The 20,153-nt window shown below is 38.9% G+C and overlaps 4 protein-coding genes across 6 annotated transcripts; all 4 read left to right on the top strand.

Annotated features, from left to right (window-relative positions):
• Positions 1–337: 337 nt before the first annotated feature.
• On the top strand, positions 338–4,981 carry Vps8 (vacuolar protein sorting 8). Its single transcript, XM_065305338.1, has 7 exons — positions 338–807; positions 951–1,142; positions 1,222–1,418; positions 1,519–1,831; positions 1,884–3,275; positions 3,334–4,393; positions 4,456–4,981. The coding sequence occupies exons 1-7, from the start codon at positions 733–735 to the stop codon at positions 4,752–4,754; spliced, it is 3,528 nt and encodes a 1,175-aa protein (XP_065161410.1). The 5' UTR covers positions 338–732; the 3' UTR covers positions 4,755–4,981.
• A 143-nt stretch (positions 4,982–5,124) lies between these two features.
• On the top strand, positions 5,125–7,409 carry LOC135794167 (RNA-binding region-containing protein 3-like). Of its 2 annotated transcripts, none has more exons than XM_065305346.1 (2): positions 5,125–5,741; positions 6,077–7,409. In XM_065305346.1, the coding sequence occupies exon 2, from the start codon at positions 6,104–6,106 to the stop codon at positions 7,385–7,387; it is 1,284 nt and encodes a 427-aa protein (XP_065161418.1). In that variant the 5' UTR covers positions 5,125–5,741; positions 6,077–6,103; the 3' UTR covers positions 7,388–7,409. The 2 variants fall into 2 exon arrangements, with proteins under 2 accessions (XP_065161418.1, XP_065161417.1); XM_065305345.1 differs by having other exon boundaries at positions 5,125–5,853.
• A 400-nt stretch (positions 7,410–7,809) lies between these two features.
• On the top strand, positions 7,810–12,386 carry LOC135794165 (uncharacterized). Its single transcript, XM_065305342.1, has 6 exons — positions 7,810–8,095; positions 8,151–9,221; positions 9,693–9,754; positions 9,814–9,873; positions 10,913–11,158; positions 11,220–12,386. The coding sequence occupies exons 1-6, from the start codon at positions 8,073–8,075 to the stop codon at positions 11,756–11,758; spliced, it is 2,001 nt and encodes a 666-aa protein (XP_065161414.1). The 5' UTR covers positions 7,810–8,072; the 3' UTR covers positions 11,759–12,386.
• Positions 12,387–12,714: 328 nt separating this feature from the next.
• Positions 12,715–19,808, top strand: LOC135794104 (uncharacterized). Of its 2 annotated transcripts, none has more exons than XM_065305254.1 (4): positions 12,715–12,835; positions 12,995–13,100; positions 13,418–15,234; positions 15,636–19,808. In XM_065305254.1, the coding sequence occupies exons 2-4, from the start codon at positions 13,060–13,062 to the stop codon at positions 15,980–15,982; spliced, it is 2,205 nt and encodes a 734-aa protein (XP_065161326.1). In that variant the 5' UTR covers positions 12,715–12,835; positions 12,995–13,059; the 3' UTR covers positions 15,983–19,808. The 2 variants fall into 2 exon arrangements, with proteins under 2 accessions (XP_065161326.1, XP_065161327.1); XM_065305255.1 differs by having other exon boundaries at positions 12,803–12,898.
• Positions 19,809–20,153: the final 345 nt, after the last annotated feature.

Raw genomic sequence — 20,153 nt, 5'->3', positions numbered from 1 at the left:
CGAAGTGTATAGAAATATTGAAAATAGTCACAATTTAACGTTTAAATATAACGTTTGGAGCGTGAAAATCAGGAAATATAAATACTTCGTGGTGAATATTTAAAATATCATCAATCAAATTATTAAATACTTAGAATCATTTAAAACAAAATTTACAGATTTTATAATCTAATACAATTTTATTGTAATATTTAAATCAATTCAAATAATTTAATTTAATTAAAAATAAATAGTTAATTTGATTGATATTGAATTGTTTATCTGCTCCTAAACATGTTCTTATTTTATTTATATTGGCACCCTAACGTAGGCAACCGCATCTACATTCTTATAAATTTTTCACGTACCAATCATAACCTAAAGTTATCTCAACTCTGCAAACTTCCCGATAGTGACAATTAACTCAATATTAAATTACCCACAATTATCTGTACTAATTTTAACGCCTGATCTCGGCTTTCAAAACATATAATAATATATTACTACACCTAATAAGTTTGGTCGGTTAAACTTAGTTATTGCATATGTAATCATTGTAAAATCGGAAAATACAACAAATAATTGCCAACCACAAATTTGTTTATATATAATTTATGTTCGAAACGTACGAAATCAAGTACGAATTTGTAAAGCAGTGCAATGCGTTTATTATCACTACAAATTCACTGATTAGTGACTGTTTGATTGGAGTTGAATTTTGTTTTGTAAAATAAAAGTGATTACTGTAAAGCCATGGGTTCTGAAGTTGAGGATTTACCATTTACTTCAATAGAAGATTCCGATGATTCTTTACTGGATATTAAAGAGGTATTTGTGGTTTTATTATTTTCTTTATATTGTTCAGTTGTTTTGCAGATTTATAAACATAATATTTGCTCTAAAAATTAAGTAAATCATGCTTATCTTACAATATTTACAAAATGACTCATGGTTACTTTTATTTTGTTTAGTTGAATGATGCTGAGTTTGATTTACCCTCAACAACCTTACCATCGCTGGAGAGTATTCTTTGGGACATGGAGTCTGAAGAAGGAAGTGATAATCAATCCATACATTCCTTGCAAAGTTTGACTATGAAGCTGAAGTCAATGCTTTATCATTGCATTTTGAATGGAATATCAACTCAAGTGACATCTGCAGCTGTAAGTAATGAATTTGTTGTTTCTATAAATCAATGGGAAGTCTTGTTATTTGTAAGATTGTTTAAAATTATGCTTTCAGGAAAGAGTTGGTGCTGGTTTACCAACTGTGATTACAAACAGTTCTAAATATGTTGCCATTGGCACTTCTCATGGCTATGCATTAGCATTTGATTCTGAACAGAAGCTATGTTGGTGTTCTCATGATGAAATTAGTGTTGATCAGGGTGCCATATCAGCAATGGCTTTCAATGGTGATTCTACCAGGCTACTAATTGGGTAAGAATATTTTCCATATTTTGTATTACATTGACTTATAGTTTGTTTGTTTGACTTAATATATTAATTTAATGTATTAACTTATAACTAATATTTTAAGGTTTGAACGAGGATACATCTTAATGCTGGATGCGATAAACGGTGACGTTTTAAGACGTTTGCCAGATGCACACGCTCCTCAAACAGCCGTTCTACAATTAAGATTCACGGCTTCGAATAATTTGGCACTCGTGGGCGACTCGTCGGGTTGCGTTTTCTCGTTAAACTTTGTACGCCGCTTGGGTGTACGCAGCTGGGACTCCAAATGCTTGTTCTCGGGCGCCAGGGGCGAAGTGTGTTGCTTTGAACCGCTGGTGCTGGCGCAGGAAATGTTGGGACAACATTATATAGTTGCATTAGCTACCTTATCTAAGGTATTTTATAAAAAAAATATGTTGATACAATTCTGCGATGTATATTTTTTAGGTGATCATAATAACCATAAAACCACGACTTAAAGTTCTATTCAGTCAACAACTACCTCGCTTGCCGTCCTGCCTACCTCTGCTTTCATGGCAAATGGTTCTGGTCGGTAAGACGCATCAACCAGTTCTTGCTTGGGGCCGAGGCAGCGATTTAAACTACACTAGAATCATCCGCACCGGCATCAATCGCAACAAACTACGCCTAACTCTATTACGCCATGTTCAACTACCGTTCACGATGATTGCCATCCACTGGGTGGGCAACCGACACCTCGCTATTATGGATACGAGCGAAAACCTAAGACTGATTGAAGTGCGTTCACAGAAAGAGTTGGAAATGCTTGAACTTGCAAACGCAGGACTTGTCTACAATTCGGCGCATTTTAAAGCTTTAGCAGTCGGTGGAGGTGTATCTGAGGCGTTTGCACTAGCAGGTGAACGCGCATGCTACAACAGTCTTTCTTGCAGAGGTGATCAACTGCTTATTCTTGGAACGAAAGCGGTCCATCTCGTGAAACTTCGCACATGGCACGAACGACTTTTATATTTGAGCGATCAAGGACGATGGGCTGAGGCGCTGAATCTCGCTGCCGAAGAGGGCTCCAATCGCGAAAAAAGCACTGTTTTGCTTTTAGATAAATATATAAACAGTCTGAAACATTCCTACGTCGCCGATCGCGAGAGTCTCACTGCTGCGATTAACTGTTGCATCAAGTTGAACAAAATTGACATTTTATGCACCGAGTTATGGGACAGAATATCAACGGATCCTTACGAAAAGGATGTGTATTATCTACTCATAACTGAATGTATCATCGGGGGATCATTGACTTTTCTGCAGCCCAGTGTGACACAATCGCTTGTGGCATATCTTGAACAAAAGGATATTGAACTATTGTCGGCAGTTTTGCTATCGCTGGATTTGATTTGCCTTGATCTGCATCAAGTGTTGAGTATTTGCAAGAAACGCAAGTTGTACGATGCGTGGATTCACATTACGACCAAAACGATTGGGGATTACACCTGTCCGCTGACTGAATTTTTACACGAGTTAACTCCGGAGAATCATTCACTTGGCAACACGATTATTGTTTATGTTAGCGCTTGCTTGGGCGGTTTGGGGTATCCGAAGGGCATTATTCCACATGAGGAAGTTTCACGCGTTAAGTTTGATATCCTGCGGTGTTTGCAAGCCGTGCATTCTGTGAATGCCAAGGAGAACGAACAGTCTTATCCATATTTGCGAGCGTTGCTCAAGTATAACATACGAGAATGTTTGAATGTGATCAAGTTAGCATTTACTGAAAATGAATTCTCGGGTGAGATGGGTCTTTTACAACGACAGCGATTAGTGGAGATTCTGATACAAATTGTGGGACCACCAGAATTTAACGTACGTACATTCTGTTAAGTTTTGGAGATTGATATATTTCATAGTATATTTATTACAGGAGTGCCAAATTACAATATTGGCATGCTTCATTGCCAAGCTAGTAACATCAAACAACTTAAAAGTAGATGAACCTACTTTAAACTCAGTTATCAAATCACTTACTGAAACTAAGCATGAATTATCTAATCGAGATCATTCGGAAAGAGAGCAGGCATGTTTGGACCTCTTGCATGAAAACAAATTGGGGCATTTAACCAACGACGAGCTTTTGAAAATTGCACTGGAATCGCGATGCTACAAAGTGGCGGAGTTTGTATACGAAAGTCAGAAAGACTACAGTAACATTTTAAGCTGCTACCTTAATGACCAACTTCGCAAAGGTGATGTGTTCAACTATATTCTCACACATATTCGGGTTTCGCACCGTAAAATTCGCCAACAATTTCTCGCCCACTTCAAAGAACTCGTTGCTATAGACGTGCGCAAATGCGTCGACATCATTATCGAACACTTTCCCAACTCTGTGGAAGAATATTTCGCATTAATCAAATCCGATGACGATGTATCGTTTTTGTTTTTAAGTGAGTTAGTAGTGAGCGACATTAAGATGATCCCGGAAATGGCTGAATGGCACCTGGAACTTTTGTGTAAAATACCTGAAGATATCAAAGTTGTGAAAAATTATTTACGAATGGGTTTATGTCGCATTGAGCAAGCTTTGGAAATCACAAAAAAATATGACAAACATGAAGCGACTAGTCTACTCTTGGAACAAATGGGCGAATTTAAGGTGGCATTGGACTTGTTGCTTGAGCATGGATTGACTGAATCAGCGGTAGATTTGTGTGTTAGAGGAGCAGACCATTTAAGCGCAGAAGAAAGCCAAAAGCTATGGCTGTCGTTGCTGAAGCATCCGCAGAGCAGTAAAAAATTATCTCTGAGAGAACTGATACATTCGGCAGCTCCACACGTCCCACCAACGCAACTCTTTGAATTGGTGTCGGATGCCAATTTTGGGGATATCAAAGGACTGCTCCAAGGCATGCTTGCTGATTGTCGGCATGACATTGAAGTATACAATACAACTTTAAAGTTGTTAGGACGAGATTATCATCAAAGTAAGTACATTTTATCAATTTTTTTTACAGGCAAGTTATACAATTGTCGCTTATTTTACCAGGTTTAGCCAAATCAATTTCACTGAGTGGAAAAGGTTTAAGTATACAAAAGCTACAGTGCAGTACCTGTCAATCGCCATTGTACCTGCCGTTCGTACCGAATGCAGACGAGCAGAAGGTCTCGGTGTGGGGATGCGGGCACGCGTTCCATTTCAATTGCATATCAACAGAGGAGACGACGTGCCCGTTCTGTCGGTGCGAGGCGACACGCTGGAACCCGAACGAACCAAAGAAAACGAAAACGAAGAAGACGAGTGTGCCGCACAAGCAGGCGCGTCCGAACGTCGAGGGACACTTTTAATACCTTCTCTAGTCGAATCGCAATGTATTTATGAGTTTGAATATCCATATTTGAGTCTTATATGTTGATATAATATTTATGAATATCGTTACGCCCCGCGTCCCAAATTGATTATGATGCGCCGGTGTTAGTATTATTTTAACAAAATTATTGTGATATATTATTTATATTATTCGCCCTATTGATGAGGTAGATAAAAATATTCAGATTATCATGGGAACATGCAATTCTTTGTCGTCATTGTACAAATTACAAACCAGAGAGAATCCAAACTGCACACGAAAACTACAAATTTGTTAGAAAGGAAACCAACAATATAGTAAGGACAACCTAATTGAAAGAATGAAGACGTTTGCACGCCGGGTTCTAGTTCACCATGTGACGCTTTCAGCTGGTGTTGTTGAATTGCCATAGCGTAAGTGACAGGATAAATCTTTCAGAAACTTTCACTGTCGGCCATTATGGCGGCCACGGAGCACGGACTTGTTGTAAGATATAATTTCTTGATAATATACTGCTTTCGGGGGTCACCAACTACATATATGAACAGTTCGTAAGAACGAATCTTATTCTCTAATTAGTTTGGCAACAACAAAGGTCATTCAAAATCAACCACAGTATTGTACCTATTGACTTCCGCCACAAAGGAACGAAAACCATATTACTGAAATATACACGGGTCATACCAAAAAGATAAAAACTCTGACAAGTTTTCTCTATAATCACTTTGCCGAGATCAATGATCTGCAATAACACAAAATAAAATGATTTTACTGATATGTAGCCGACAAATCAAATGTTGGGTATTCCAATGTGATAATTATTAGTTAATTATCCTAATCTATAGCATATGAGCACAGGCGTCTGGCATAGATCAATAGAGTACATTTCGGGTCCAGTTTCGAATAATTAATCGTGGCCGGGTCATCTTTCGTTTACCAGCAGTGAACTCTACTGACGAGTCTGATTAGAATCAAACTATTTGAGGTTTGTGTAGGTTATGCTGTTATGTTGTTATGTGGAAAGTTCGATTAGTACGACTTGCAATTTGAAATATAAATTCTTGGAGTAAAAACATTAAATAAATCTTCGTTTACCTGTAAGTCTTGTGTCATTTGGTTTTATTTATTCTGAAATGTATGAATTATAAATATTAAGATCTTTCGTTTTCATATTTTTTTGTTTTGTGGATACTGGACTATATTCTATTTTATTATTATATTTGTACATTTTCATTTATTTGAATCTTTAATTGCTGTTGTCAACGTGTTGTAAAACTCAATTGAACCGTATTATATTATAATTTAATTCTTTTATTTCAGGTGTAGGTTATTAAGAAACACTTCGAAATGGTAAACATTTGTGAGTATACACTAAAAATCAAACATCTCCCCAGTTGTTTAACTGATGCTGAAAAAGAAGACTTCATGAAACACTTTGGTTCCCAACAAGTGAAAGTAATAACATCTCTCTCAAAGCAGAAGAGCATTGTATATGGAAAGTTTGATTCAAAGCAACAAGCAAAAGCAGTTCTGCACAGAACACATCAACTAAGGGTACTTGATGCAATCATTTGTGTGGAATATGCTGAGAAAAAAATTGCAGATTCATTTCCTGCACCTTTACTATTACAAACCACTGAAGTGCAAAGTCATAAGCATTTCATAAATTATGTGACAAAAATCAATGCATTGAACAGTGCAGTTGGATATGATCAGCCACCCCCTGCTCATTTAAGGTATACATATCCTAGAGCTAACAGAGCAACCATTCACAATATATCTTTTGCACTTGAAACAGTTCCACAATTTTATGTTCAAGTATTACACTTGATGAATAGAATGAATTTGCCACCTCCATTTAGTAATGCTCCAGATACCCCAATACCAATAAAAACTGTTCATCCTCCCAAGCCAGTTCCACAACTGAAGTCTGATTCTGAATCAGAAATGGAAAGTGAGGATGATAGCAATGACAAACAGAAGCAAATCATTCCTGCTAAGAGGCAAATCAGCCAGCCTAAGCCAATTAAAAGACCAAAATTCATTAAGCCTACACAAGGTAATCCAGCTAATGTAAAATCATCACAAAGTGGAGCAACTGAAAAAGTGGCTGAAGTGTTTGAACAAAGTGAACTAAAGAAAAGTGATAAGATTGAATTGATTGTTAATCCAACTTGCTTGGATCAAATAAATGTTAAGAAGGAGCTGAACACAAGTATAGAGGTTCCTGAAAGCAAACCAATCGACCTAAAAACAGATATAATAACAGCCGAACAGCTTGCCGCCAATAGAGTACCACTTAAAGATCTTTACGTTTTGCCCATTTTTAAAGATTATCATCCTGGAACTCCAAATAACAAGTTGTATATTAAAAACATTGCAAAAACTGTTGGTTTAGATGACTTGCAATGGATTTATAAACGTTATTATCCAAAGAGGTCAGAGAGTGAACCGAGGAGTTTGTTTGATATTAGATTGATGACAGAGGGCAGGATGAAGGGTCAAGCTTTTGTTACATTGGATTCTGTTGAGTTGGGCCAACAAGCTGTTAAAGAAACAAATGGTTTTATTGTAAAGGACAAACCGCTGGTTGTTGTGTTTGCTAAAATACCAGCTTTAAAAAAACAATGATTAAATAAATGGTTTATCTATGTTTTTGGCAATTTTAAAAAATATTTATCCTCATCACTCAGTTTAGTTCTTGTTCACTTTCTGAAGTGAATAGATATTATTCTATTATAATATATACAATTTCATGTTGAAAAAATTGCATATATTACAATAGTTTCTCAAAATTAACTTCATTGTAAGTAACTTGTAAGTTGCTTAATAAAGTTAGTTAATTTTATTGAGGTTATAAGTTCCTGAAATAAAAGCATTACAAAGTCCGTAGATTCACTGATATTAGAATGAATCAAATGCAAAAAACAAAAGTTAAGTTAATTGGAATTTCTCCAACTTTCTTAAAATCGGCGCCACATTCAATCTTGAGGTCTGTTGTAGTTCCGTTTCCGCTCCTCTCCCGCCGTGCACCAAGTGCGCCAAGTGCATCCGTCACAGCCGATCGATGAATGCCGGCTCACATCGTAACGTCCATATTTGTTTCCCCTCTGTTTAACAACAGCTCATATGCAGCTCATATTCCTAATGCACTTAGTGCAATATAAATAAATTGTTTATATAAACATCAAGATGTGCTTCGACGCAATTTAGTCGCAACTTTATACGTTAATAGGTGTGAGCAGGTATAGTCACGAAACAACGGTCGCCTACGTTATCGAATCTGCCTCTAGTGTAAATCAATAAAATAACCAAAATGCGTGGACGATCGGGAAGACGGTAATGAATAAATTTAAACTAACAAAACAAACCTGCTTTACATTATTTATTATAGATCTCGTAGCCGAGAGCGACGCCGATCTAGAAGTCGTGATAGAAACTATTCTAGCAATGGATATAATTCCAGCAGAAGGAACGCCGCTGGCGCGGGTCTGCGCAAACCGAGATGGGATCTGAGTCGCCTTGAACCATTCAAGAAAGACTTTTATATACCACATCTAAGAGTGATGCAGCGTTCTGCATATGAAGTGGATGAGTGGCGTAGATCAAAAGAGATTTCACTCAAAGGTAAACAAATCCCCGAACCAGTTTTCTCCTTTGAAGAAGCTGGATTTCCTGACTATGTCAACATAGAGGTCAGGAATGCCGGTTTCAAAGCACCAACGCCCATTCAAGCTCAAGGATGGCCAATTGCATTATCAGGAAGAGATATGGTTGGAATTGCATCAACAGGCTCTGGTAAAACATTGTCTTACATACTGCCTGCAATTGTTCATATCAATCATCAGTCAAGATTGATGAGAGGTGATGGGCCAATAGTTCTAGTTCTTGCACCAACTAGGGAACTAGCACAACAGATTCAGCAAGTGGCCACTGATTTCGGTTCGACATCACGGATACGTAACACTTGTGTTTTCGGTGGTGCGCCGAAAGGTCCGCAAGTAACTGATCTTGCTGACGGTGTTGAAATCGTCATTGCGACGCCGGGAAGACTCATTGATTTCCTGGAGTCGAATCGCACCGACTTGAAGCGATGCACGTATCTGGTTCTAGATGAGGCCGATCGAATGCTTGATATGGGATTCGAGCCGCAGATACGTAAGATTATTGAACAGATCCGACCCGATAGGCAGACACTCATGTGGTCTGCGACTTGGCCGAAGGAGGTGCAGGCGTTAGCATCGGAATTCCTGAAGGACTATATTCAGATTAATGTCGGATCGTTGTCGCTTTCGGCGAACCATAATATTCTGCAGATTATTGATGTGTGTCAGGAGTATGAGAAGGAAACCAAGTTGAGTACTCTTTTGAAGGAAATTATGGCTGAAAAGGAGAACAAAACTATCATTTTTATTGAGACGAAAAGGAGGGTGGATGATATTACACGGAAAATGAAACGGGATGGGTATGTATTGATAAATATTCAGTCTTTTTTCTCAGTTAATGCGTTCGGTACACACTAATTTAATTATTTTAATACGATTTTGTTTACTGAAAGCGTAACTGATGATTTCATCAGTAATCCAATAATCATATTAGTTGCGCTTTTATGAATCCTGCTATTTCAAGAAATGATTTGGACTTTGAAAGTCAATCTGTCGAATTTTGTTGATTTTGCAGGATAATTATGCTTTTGGTACGCATTTCCTAATTATTAATGAATTCTATCATTTTGCGTAGGTTTATTCTTATAGATTTACGTGTTTGTCATCTTTGTCGTTTTTCCATTTTATCGATTTTTAAATTTCTCTGACTCTAACTCCGATAAATCGAGCATCGGTTTGATTAAACAATTTGTACATTATTTACATTATTTACTGTAGGAAAAATAATATTGAATGACTTTTATTAATATTTTCTTTTCTTGTTGGTTTAGTTGGCCTGCTGTGTGTATTCATGGAGATAAGTCTCAACAAGAACGCGATTGGGTCTTACAAGGTATTATTTTTGCCTTCCCCTCATATACTGTTTCCGTTAATGGCATGTTTCGTTTTCAGACTTCCGATCTGGTAAAGCTCCTATTCTGGTAGCTACCGACGTAGCTGCGCGGGGTTTAGGTAAGTCACATCTGCAGCCAATTAATCTGATCTGCTCTAATTGGTAATAAGAGGATATCATAAATTTACGTGCTTTTTGTTTATTATACTTTCTAGATTGCATGAAATGTAATGTGCACAATTTCAAATCCAATTCGACATATGTCGTCCAGCGCAAGACTAGTGTGTTTTGTTGTATTGCTGTATTATGTTTGAATTGTATTTGGAACGGTGATAGTAAAGTCGTGTTAAATCGAAGCTTAAAATAAGACCAAAGGCGTGTTGTAATAAACTGGGCACTACTCTCTTTTCAGAGGCACAAGCGATGATAATGACACACTCAATGTAGTCATTGTGTGGTTGTGCCTCTCTATGGCGGAGTGGACACGTCTGCCCGTTTGCAATGCGTGGAACTCTGCCGGCTGGCCGGGCTTTCGGCTCGCCGCCGCGTTCTAACCGATGTGGCTGGGAGGCGGGTACCTGACAGCCTCCTGGACACACTCACACCGCCTACCTCGCGCAGGCCGTGCGCGGTCGTTTTGGCGTGGCCCAGGCCGGGTCCGGACTCTGTCTCGTTCGCGTGCCGGCGACGGAGCTTGCCGCCGCTCACGCCATCCACCTTTCCGAGCCCGATGCACCCGAAGGTGGTATGCATCAAAGCTTTTATCACCAAGTACAACCAACTTTCATTGAAGCGATCTAATTTGTTTAGAAAAGCAAAACGAAATTCATCAATAAATAAATGTGTTCTTGTATACATTCTATCTATAATAGGACTGATTTTGTAAAATAATTTATTAGCGTTATCATCATAATCAACTTTCAATACTGGACAATTGCGTGGATATATCAGACATTCAAAGTGTTCACAATTTTAACTATGATATGTTAATTGTTTTTTGTTTATAAACTTGATATGACTACAATTCACTGATATTGCTTTTTGCAGCCTAGTTATAATACTGATTTACTGTAAATGATTGTAATTGTATGCCTCTACAACGGAGGCAGTTTTCGATGCGATCAAAAGTGTTAATATTTGTTTTGTGTAATTTTGCAGATGTTGAAGATGTTAAGTTTGTAATCAATTTTGATTATCCATCAAATTCGGAAGATTACGTGCATCGAATCGGTCGCACCGGGCGTTCGTCGCGCACAGGCACCGCATATACTTTCTTCACACCCAACAATGCGAATAAGGCAAGCGATTTGTTGGCGGTTCTCAAAGAAGCTAAGCAAGTGATCAATCCAAAACTGCAAGAAATGGCTGATCGGAATTGGGGAAATGGAAATTCATCCGGTCGAGGTACACTAATGCTATAACTATGATTTAATAAATTATTAATTCAAAGTTTCGATTGTTTCAGGACGAAATCGATGGACACGAGGCCGAGCTCAAACTCAACGCTCTCCAACACGTTCACGATCTCGATCACCAAAACGTCCAACACGATATGATCGTTCGCGATCACGGTCTCGCAACCGAACTAGTCGCCGGCGCAGATCTCCATCTGATAGCCGAGATCGCAGCCCTCCATCACCGGTGCGCTCCACCAAGTCCAACAGTAACTATCGCACGGCTGTCTCGTTATCCAACAGTTCAGCGCCCAGCGTGAATAAAGATTCGCGCGCGTTACTGCATCATCAGGGCGCACCAGCAACCATGCAGCATCAGTTGTCTGCGCCGCTGCCACAGCCATCGCAGCCGGCGCCTCCTCTGCCGCAAGCGGCGTCGCAACCACAGCAAGCTATGATGTATCATCAAAGTATCCCGCCTCCGTACAGCGGCTATGCAATGACCAACGGCATTTATTACTCCCATCCACCGCCAGCAGCGCAACCTGCGGGATACTATGCGCAACCCACCGGCTATACGTATGCTCAACCGCCTCCACAGCCGCGTTGAACATTTAAGAAGTTTAACCAAAAAAACGTCAATATCGTACTGAACGACGAACAAAATTGTCGAAACCTTATTAACTTGTTTAAGTGTAAAGTTGTTTTAAATGGGAGAGACTGCAATAATTATAAAAATCAGAATTGGAAATTTTGTTCCAAATAAGTGTTTGTATATTTTAACGTGCCACAATTGCTAAAATGTTAATACGGCGATTTTAATTATTAGTTTCCTCTATTCTTACATATTTGGTTTAATAGCTTCGGCAATATTTTTTGGGTGACGTTGTGTTATTTTGATGCAAATTTTAATATATTGACGATATAAGAGTGTTCGGGTACATAGAGTGCAACAATTTGCTTATCTAGGAACACTAGTTTATGTCAAACACTCCCGCATTGTATTGATCTGAAGTCATATTAATTTATAGTATCTCTGTTTACTTATTGGGAATTGCTGTTGCCTCTAGTACAAATATGCGAGTATGTGCGTTTTTATTTATTGAAATTTTCAAGTACATATGCTATTGAATTGCAATGAAAATGAAAAACATTACTTTTAGGTCAATTTGTAGGCCATTAGTTGACGCATTAGTAAATGTAATTTTATTTGTTGAATAAACAAATGATAATTCTAATACGGAATGTTATACACAAATTCTACCTTTAGCGATAATTGAAAAATTATTTGTGGAATGTGTTGTGAATTATTCATCGCTCACATACGAACATAATTTTCTTACGGTGAAGGAAGTAATTGAGCCGAAAAATAAGCATAAATAGCAGTTATTTGGGCCTAAATGTGGCGTGAAATTTTCATGTTGTGACTTTCATTTTTATCAATTGTCATATTTTATTGTGCAATCGGTGACATGCAATGAAATCGATGGAGTTGCAATTTCCCTCAGGAATTAACAACCTTTCTTGATTCAATTCAAACGAACAGGAAGTAGGAAACAAGTTCGACATACTACCGCATGCATCGCGCGTGCGCGTGACGCACTCATTTTGCGGCGCATGTCAGCCAACGATCCGCAAGCACGGTCCACCATTATCGTTTTGTTCGCCGGTCGGGTTGGATTGGAAGGTACGTGTTAAAATCCATTTAATTTATTGATCGCGTACCTGAACTTCGCAATTACGCTCGCCGGTAATGTTAATCAGTTCACAAATCGCAAAATTGCTGAGCTGTTCATATCGATGACAAGTGAAACGGATAGCATTACATCTGTTCTTTCGTTTGCAGAGTAGAATAATTGGAAGCCATTGGTAGTAGTTTGTAAAAAGTATTGGTGACATAATTGCTGCAAAATGCAGTACCATCAGCAAAACGGTTATCAGCACACCAACACGTAAGTGACGAACATGATGATTCATATTCAATTTCTTGTTGAGCATTTCGCTATGATTAAATCAGTTTGAAATTTTGATTCCAATCTGCTGCCAGTGTAGCAGTGTTGGCCTGCCATTTGCTTTTTGACTCCCACTGCAATTTCAATCTAAGTGATAAGTTTAACATTTGTCAGCAGCGGTGTTAGACGCACTGTTTGCAGTTTAATTTGACGCGTTCAGTGAGCTGTTTAGAGAGTGGAATTATTTTGATAACAATATTTTTCTTCTTTTAACAGTTGCAAATATTTAATTTAATTTCTTTGTGAATTTAATACAGGTATCGTCCCCGATCTGACCGCGGTGAACAATTCGGTAAGCAATCAAATTATTGGGTAGGTCCTCCTCAGCACCAGATGGCACCTGTACAAGACTTTGGTGGCCCCAACAACCACAAGCCTAACATGATGAACAACAAGAACATGCAAGCACAGAACTCAACACTGGTTAAGCCAAACTGGGAGATGCATAACTTGGTGCCCATTGTAAAGAACTTCTATAAGCCACACATGAATGTACAAACCAGATCTGAAAGTCATGTAAAGAGTTACAGGGAGGGCAAAGAAATAATTGTTAGGGGAGCAAACATTCCTCATCCAAATGAAAACTTTGAAGACGGCAATTTCCCAGATTACGTAATGGATATCATTATGAAGCAGGGCTTTTCCGAGCCGACTGCAATTCAAGCGCAAGGATGGCCCATTGCTCTGTCCGGGCGCGATCTTGTTGGAATTGCACAGACTGGCTCTGGCAAGACTCTGGCCTACATGGTTCCTGCGACCGTCCACATCAACAACCAGCAGCGCCCACAGCGCGGCGAAGGTCCTATTGCGCTTGTGCTTGCGCCAACTCGCGAGCTTGCTCAGCAGATTCAGAAGGTAGCGCGCGAGCTGGGTCAAACCACGATGATCCGTAACACTTGCATCTTTGGCGGGTCGCCCAAAGGGCCGCAGGCGAGGGATTTGGAACGCGGTGTCGAGATTGTCATTGCTACTCCTGGACGCCTTATTGATTTCCTTGAAAAGGGAACCACTAACTTGAAGCGCTGCACGTATTTGGTTTTGGATGAAGCCGACCGCATGCTGGACATGGGTTTCGAGCCACAAATCCGTAAAATTATTGAGCAGATTCGTCCAGACCGACAGGTTCTCATGTGGTCAGCTACATGGCCGAAGCAAGTACAGGCTCTCGCCGAGGAGTTCCTAGATAACTACATTCAGATTAACATCGGTGGACTCGCACTACAGGCCAATCATAACATTCGTCAAATTGTTGATGTTTGCGAGGAGCACGAAAAAGAAGCAAAGATCTGTCAGCTGCTTAAGGAGATCTGTTCTGATCGCAACAATAAAATTATCATTTTTGTTGAGACCAAGAAGAAGGTCGACGATATCACAAAGGTGATCCGACGTGATGGATACTCGGCGATCTCAATTCACGGCGACAAGTCACAACAGGAGCGTGATTACGTTCTCTCCGAGTTCCGCAATGGGAAATCGTCCATTTTAGTGGCTACCGATGTAGCTGCCCGTGGTTTGGATGTTGAAGACGTCAAGTACGTCATTAACTATGACTACCCAAATTCCAGCGAGGATTACGTCCATCGCATCGGGCGCACTGGACGCTGTCAGCAGATTGGCACAGCATATGCGTTCTTCACGTCCGCCAATCAGAGGCAAGCGAAGGACTTGATCGGCGTGCTCGAAGAGGCAGCGCAGGTAATCAACCCGGCATTGCACGAAATGGTCATGCAGTCACGTGGAAATCCGAGCGCACGCAATCGCTGGAACCAGCGAAATAACAAGGACAGTATGTCCCCGAACATGATGCACAATCGCAACAAGACCTGGGTGAACAAGAATCATGTACACAGTAATGGCGAGCCGCGCATGCACTCCAACATGCGCATGCATAATGGAAACATGCGCAGCATGGACGCTAACAACGGTGGTTTCCGCCCCAAGAGTAACTACCACCAGGGCAATCAAAACGGCTATCAGCAGAACGGTTATCAGGGTAGCTCACACTACTCTAACGGGTACGGACAGCCCAACGCCGGCCAACAGTATAACAATCAACAGCCCAGGAACAATTATGGTAAGTGTATTAGCAGTTAGCTTCGTGTTCCAGGAAAACAAAACTAAACGCACACGACATTTATTTATTATTGGTATGCTTTTTTATGACCCAGGGAGTTTTAATTGCTTAGCTCGCTGCCGTATTATTTTTGCACATTGCGTTTATTGTTTCCACTTGCAATGCATAGTTCAGTTTTATTTTGTTGGCAATGTTTCTTTGCATTGTATGCCCGTAAATAGTTTATGTCCAACTAACACGAACACGAATTATAAAATGTGAACGATGGGTATTTGTGTCATCAGTTAGTTCACCTGTATAATTATGCGTTTCTCTTTGTTTAAAGTTTTCCTGGAACACTCCAAGTAAAGCTAAGTTTAGTTAAGAGCCATTGATTTTATCGATTTATATTGATCCCCTAGGTAATGCGCCGCGCACCTTCAATGGCAGCAACCGCTATGGCCAGCAGAGACAGCAACAACAACAGCAGCAGCAGCAAACGTTTTCCGGGCCACCGCCTACCAACAGCCCCAACATGTACCAGCCGATGCCGCAATACATGAATGTGATGCCCGCCAACAGCGCCGAAGGCATGCAATCGATCTTGAACAGCAAGTTCTTCCAGACTCGCGGCTTGCCCAATACAACCAATCCGTGCGCATATCAGTCCATGGGTGGCGCACAAACCGCGTACAACCAGTACACGGCGCCGTTGTCTTACACCTACACACCATACACCCAACCGCCAACCGCCGCCGTTCAGCAGTGAACGTCGACAAGGTAACCCATCGCATGCACGACGCTACTGAATTCACATTGACACACGCTCCATTCATTTTCGGGTACGACCGAATTGATTATCAAATCAGCACGTTATCATGTGTGCATTTATTTATTTTGACTTTTTCCACTTAACTCAAACGCAATTATCAACTCAAAACGAAACAAAGCAAGAATATCACATTTTGATTTTTTCCTACCTTAGTGTCGGTTGAAGGCGCGAACAGGGTATGCTTGGAGATGTGTCCGTGGTCAGTAGTTTCTGTGACGTGTAGCATGTAATTTTATTTAGTTTCACCATTGGTGTAGGGTTATATTTACAAAAAAAAAAACTATATACTATTTCTGTTTCTCGCTGTAGAAAACTATTAACCGATGTGCTTACTAGCTTGTAATCAACGTAATACGTGTAACTGCATTAATCTAATTGTATTACCGACTTTGCGACGAAGATCAGTTTTCGGTGATGTTTGTTTGTGGTGAATACTACATCGCAGCAGTTTTACAACCCTCTGCGCGTTGAAATCTTTTTCATATTGAGAAAAAACATTGTATGAGATAAGAAGACAGAACGATTGAACAAAAACAGCATAAACTATTTGCCTCTCCCCGAACAGACTCAACTGCAAACGTGACAAACGAAGAGAAGCTACGAAACAGGCGCGAGCAATGTTTGTAATCGAAACAAAATCGCAAGAGAAAACTTCTTCTTAGTGTGTATTTTATGTGCGACGGTCGCAGGATTGTAGTATGTCACCCGATGCTGCGACCGGACGCGATTATTCTATAATAGCATAGTTTCAAGTTGTCTATCTGTATGCTGTTGAAATGCACGAAACTAATAGAAGGGGAGATCAGGCTTTATAGAGATTTATATTTAACTATAATTACATAAACATGCGAGGAGGGTTGAGCAGACACGCTCACCTCCGCGCGATGAGATGAAATACGAGATTTTCTGTGCTAGTTGAAACAATTTTGATTTATTTCGTCTAACGAAACACTTCGAGTCAGTCAGCCGTAATCTATTAGTCAAGTTTAGTTATTTCCCAGATAATTCGAACGAACCATACGCGCTACTTACGAGAATTCGCTAAACAATAACAATAATGAAACACGTATCGCGGTCCCAATGTAGGCGCGGATTGCTTCATATTCTCATGGCGTGTCGTGGAACTTTAAATTTTGTGTACTTTTTGGTGAAAACAATGCACGAACGTGAAAATAAATCACAACCGTTACGGGGAGTTGATTCGCTAAGGCGCGTGAGAGTTTTAATCATGTTTTAACGGTGTACCTGTCGTATATATTCGTATAAGTAATAAGTGACTATCTACATCTACCTACCGCAACTATTCGAGACAAGAGATGTGTTTATGAATATATGCTTGATTACTTACTAATATTTATATACATTACAACACACATCAATACGAGCCCCGTATTGCAATATATCATTTAACTGAATGAAAACAATTCGTCGAAGGAAAACGTTTAAATATTGAAATATGAAACAAAGAAATATGCTACAACAATTATGATAAACTTGAAAACAAACGAAGCTACCAACCTTAGTATTAAGTATTAAAAAAACTCGTTTGTTCGTCGTTCGTTGAACATAAACATAAACTAAGCGTGATGAACTATTAACATATTCGAATGCTAGATGGTGGAAAGAAGCAATACGCAGTCAGAGTCAGTGAGGTTTGAGTCAGGTCGATCTGGATCGATTGTGAGCGTGAGGACGGAAGCCGTGGTCGTACAAAAACCTATAATATATAAAGAAAAAAGTGTTTTGTCGTATGCCGCCGGTGCGTGTTACATTCATAAATTTGAATATCTGTGATATTTAGCAAGTAACGGTAGCAAACGGAATTATTTATTACAATTTCCTAATTCGTTTTTATCTTATTATTGTTCGTTATTCAGTAATGTGAAAATAATGAGAATATGAATTGAAGACATAATCTTGCATACTGATATGTTCCAAGTGAAACGAGAGACGCATTATTTATTAATATTGAAGATAACAAAGAAGCGACCATGTGGAAATTTAATGCAATTTATCAGAATCGCGTTTAAGGAGAATGCCCAAGCCGAATTTATAGTCAGCACATTCAAAAGACGAAGCCAAAAAGCCAAGCAACCAAACCACTAATTAGATGTAATCGCGCGTATATCACCAAGTGATAGAAAAGACGATGAGCTAATCAATCGTTTAGGAACGTTGTATCCAGTCTTTAAATTGCTAGGGGAATTTTTACATGTGCCTGACTATTATTAAAGAAAAGACTTGTGCATTTTTTGACATAATGTGATACTAAACATAAACTAATTTTCTCAAAAAGACTGAAACCACATGAATATAAAATTAAATTTTAAAGCAAAGAAACACTATTCTCTACCATATTAACAATATGCTATATTTTTATTGATGGGGATCTGATGAGGATAAAGCAAACATATTGTTGACCAAGTGCATGCAAAATGACCTCGCCGTACTCTCTCATAGAGCATAGGTTTTGCAGTGCGCGTTTCTTTCACTTTAAAAGAAGCTGCGTTTTGTGTTGTTGGTCATATCCCTATGACTTATCTTATATTACTATTTTTGAAATGAGCGTCCTCTCGACAACCAGCAAATATTACATTAATACGTTTAAAATCTAATAAGTTATTAGGAAACGATATCGCCGAGTGAAGTTTGAAACACTGCTTCGCGAGTGGCAGGACGAACCCATGGTCTCGAGAAGCCCAAGAGCCATTTCTCGGTCGCGCCATTGCTTTTGATCGTTGGAGGTGAAATTTGGCATATACGATGAACGGATTTTTATATTAATATTTAATATATCCAAATCGCGAGTTACGAGGGAGTAATGAATCGCAACAAAGAATATTTCTTTACACATAGAGACAATGCTAAAACTATTGCAACCAAATCTCGACGTAGTTTGGTTTGGCTGTGCTCACAAACAATTGCAGTCAAAGAAGAATCGTGATACCGAGGAAATATGAGAAATATTAAACGAAACGAAAAATTGTTTGCATATTTAATTAGTACGGACTGAGATAAGAAATTTTTAAAGCTCTAACAAAAACACGAAACGTTTTCTAGTTACAGACTATACTACTAACACTCTTAAAACGAATAAACAAAAGAATCCATTTAGAGTACAACAATAATGTTTAGTAATTGCTTTGTTTTGTTATATTTTTATTATCTATATAGGTTTTTGTTTTCTCTTTAATTATTGTGATCATGGATTCTGTGCGTTGTGTACAGGTATCTGTTTAGGTTTTCACTGCGTATTCGTCGCGTTTTTCGTTTTATATATTACATAGTTTAGTTCATTGGAAATGTGGTACCGTAGTTAATACATGGCCCTTATTATCAAAACTCTCTCTCTATCTAATATCCAACAGTTAGTTTTATTTATTGAGATATATCCATCAAAGATTACTACGAAAAGATGCGAATTATTACCGATTAGAAATGAATTATTGAAGTAAGCGAGTAACGTGAAATCGAAATAAATATTTAATACAAAAAAAATCTCTTCTGTAAGTTTCCAACAAGTGCATTTCTTGTATGTAATACAGTATTAATATATAGTTCTACTACTAAAGTATATTTAAAAATGTATAACTGATATTATTGTATTTATTGAAGAACGTGTAACAACACGGAAATTAATGTTGCATGCGCAAGAATGAAATCAAATTGTGACAAAAACATTGTAACAGAACTCGCAGCAATTTCTGTATTCTGTTTTGTAAATGAATATAATAATGAAATCAATGAATATATCAGCTATAAATCTGTGTTTTACTTCATAGCCACCTGATATTTTCATGCATCATAGATGTTACTGAATAAGTAACAGTATATTAAGTATAAAATGGGCAAAACGGGAGTTTTTGGCACGAGATTGATTGAGAGCGAGCGTTTAATCATTTCATATGGTCTTGTGCTGCACCGCAGGTAAATGCGCAGGCGCAAGCACCACCCCGTGACTAAAGTACTTTAGTCCACACTACGTGACTAAATTCGGTCGCTACAGTCGCTCTCAATCAATCTTATGCCAAAAACTTTCGTTTATTATGCTTTTTGGATGCGTTGAGTTGTACTTTTACATACGTTGCCAATGGCAACCAACGATCCA

Source organism: Atheta coriaria, unplaced genomic scaffold (genome assembly GCF_025399875.1).
Source record: "Atheta coriaria isolate IRGN ID8LTWV9N9 unplaced genomic scaffold, Caltech_Dcor_3.1 hic_scaffold_6_pilon, whole genome shotgun sequence".
NCBI classification, from domain to species: domain Eukaryota; kingdom Metazoa; phylum Arthropoda; class Insecta; order Coleoptera; family Staphylinidae; genus Dalotia; species Dalotia coriaria.
The sequence above is the reverse complement of the archived record's forward strand: the minus strand, read 5'-3'. Positions and strand labels throughout refer to the sequence as shown.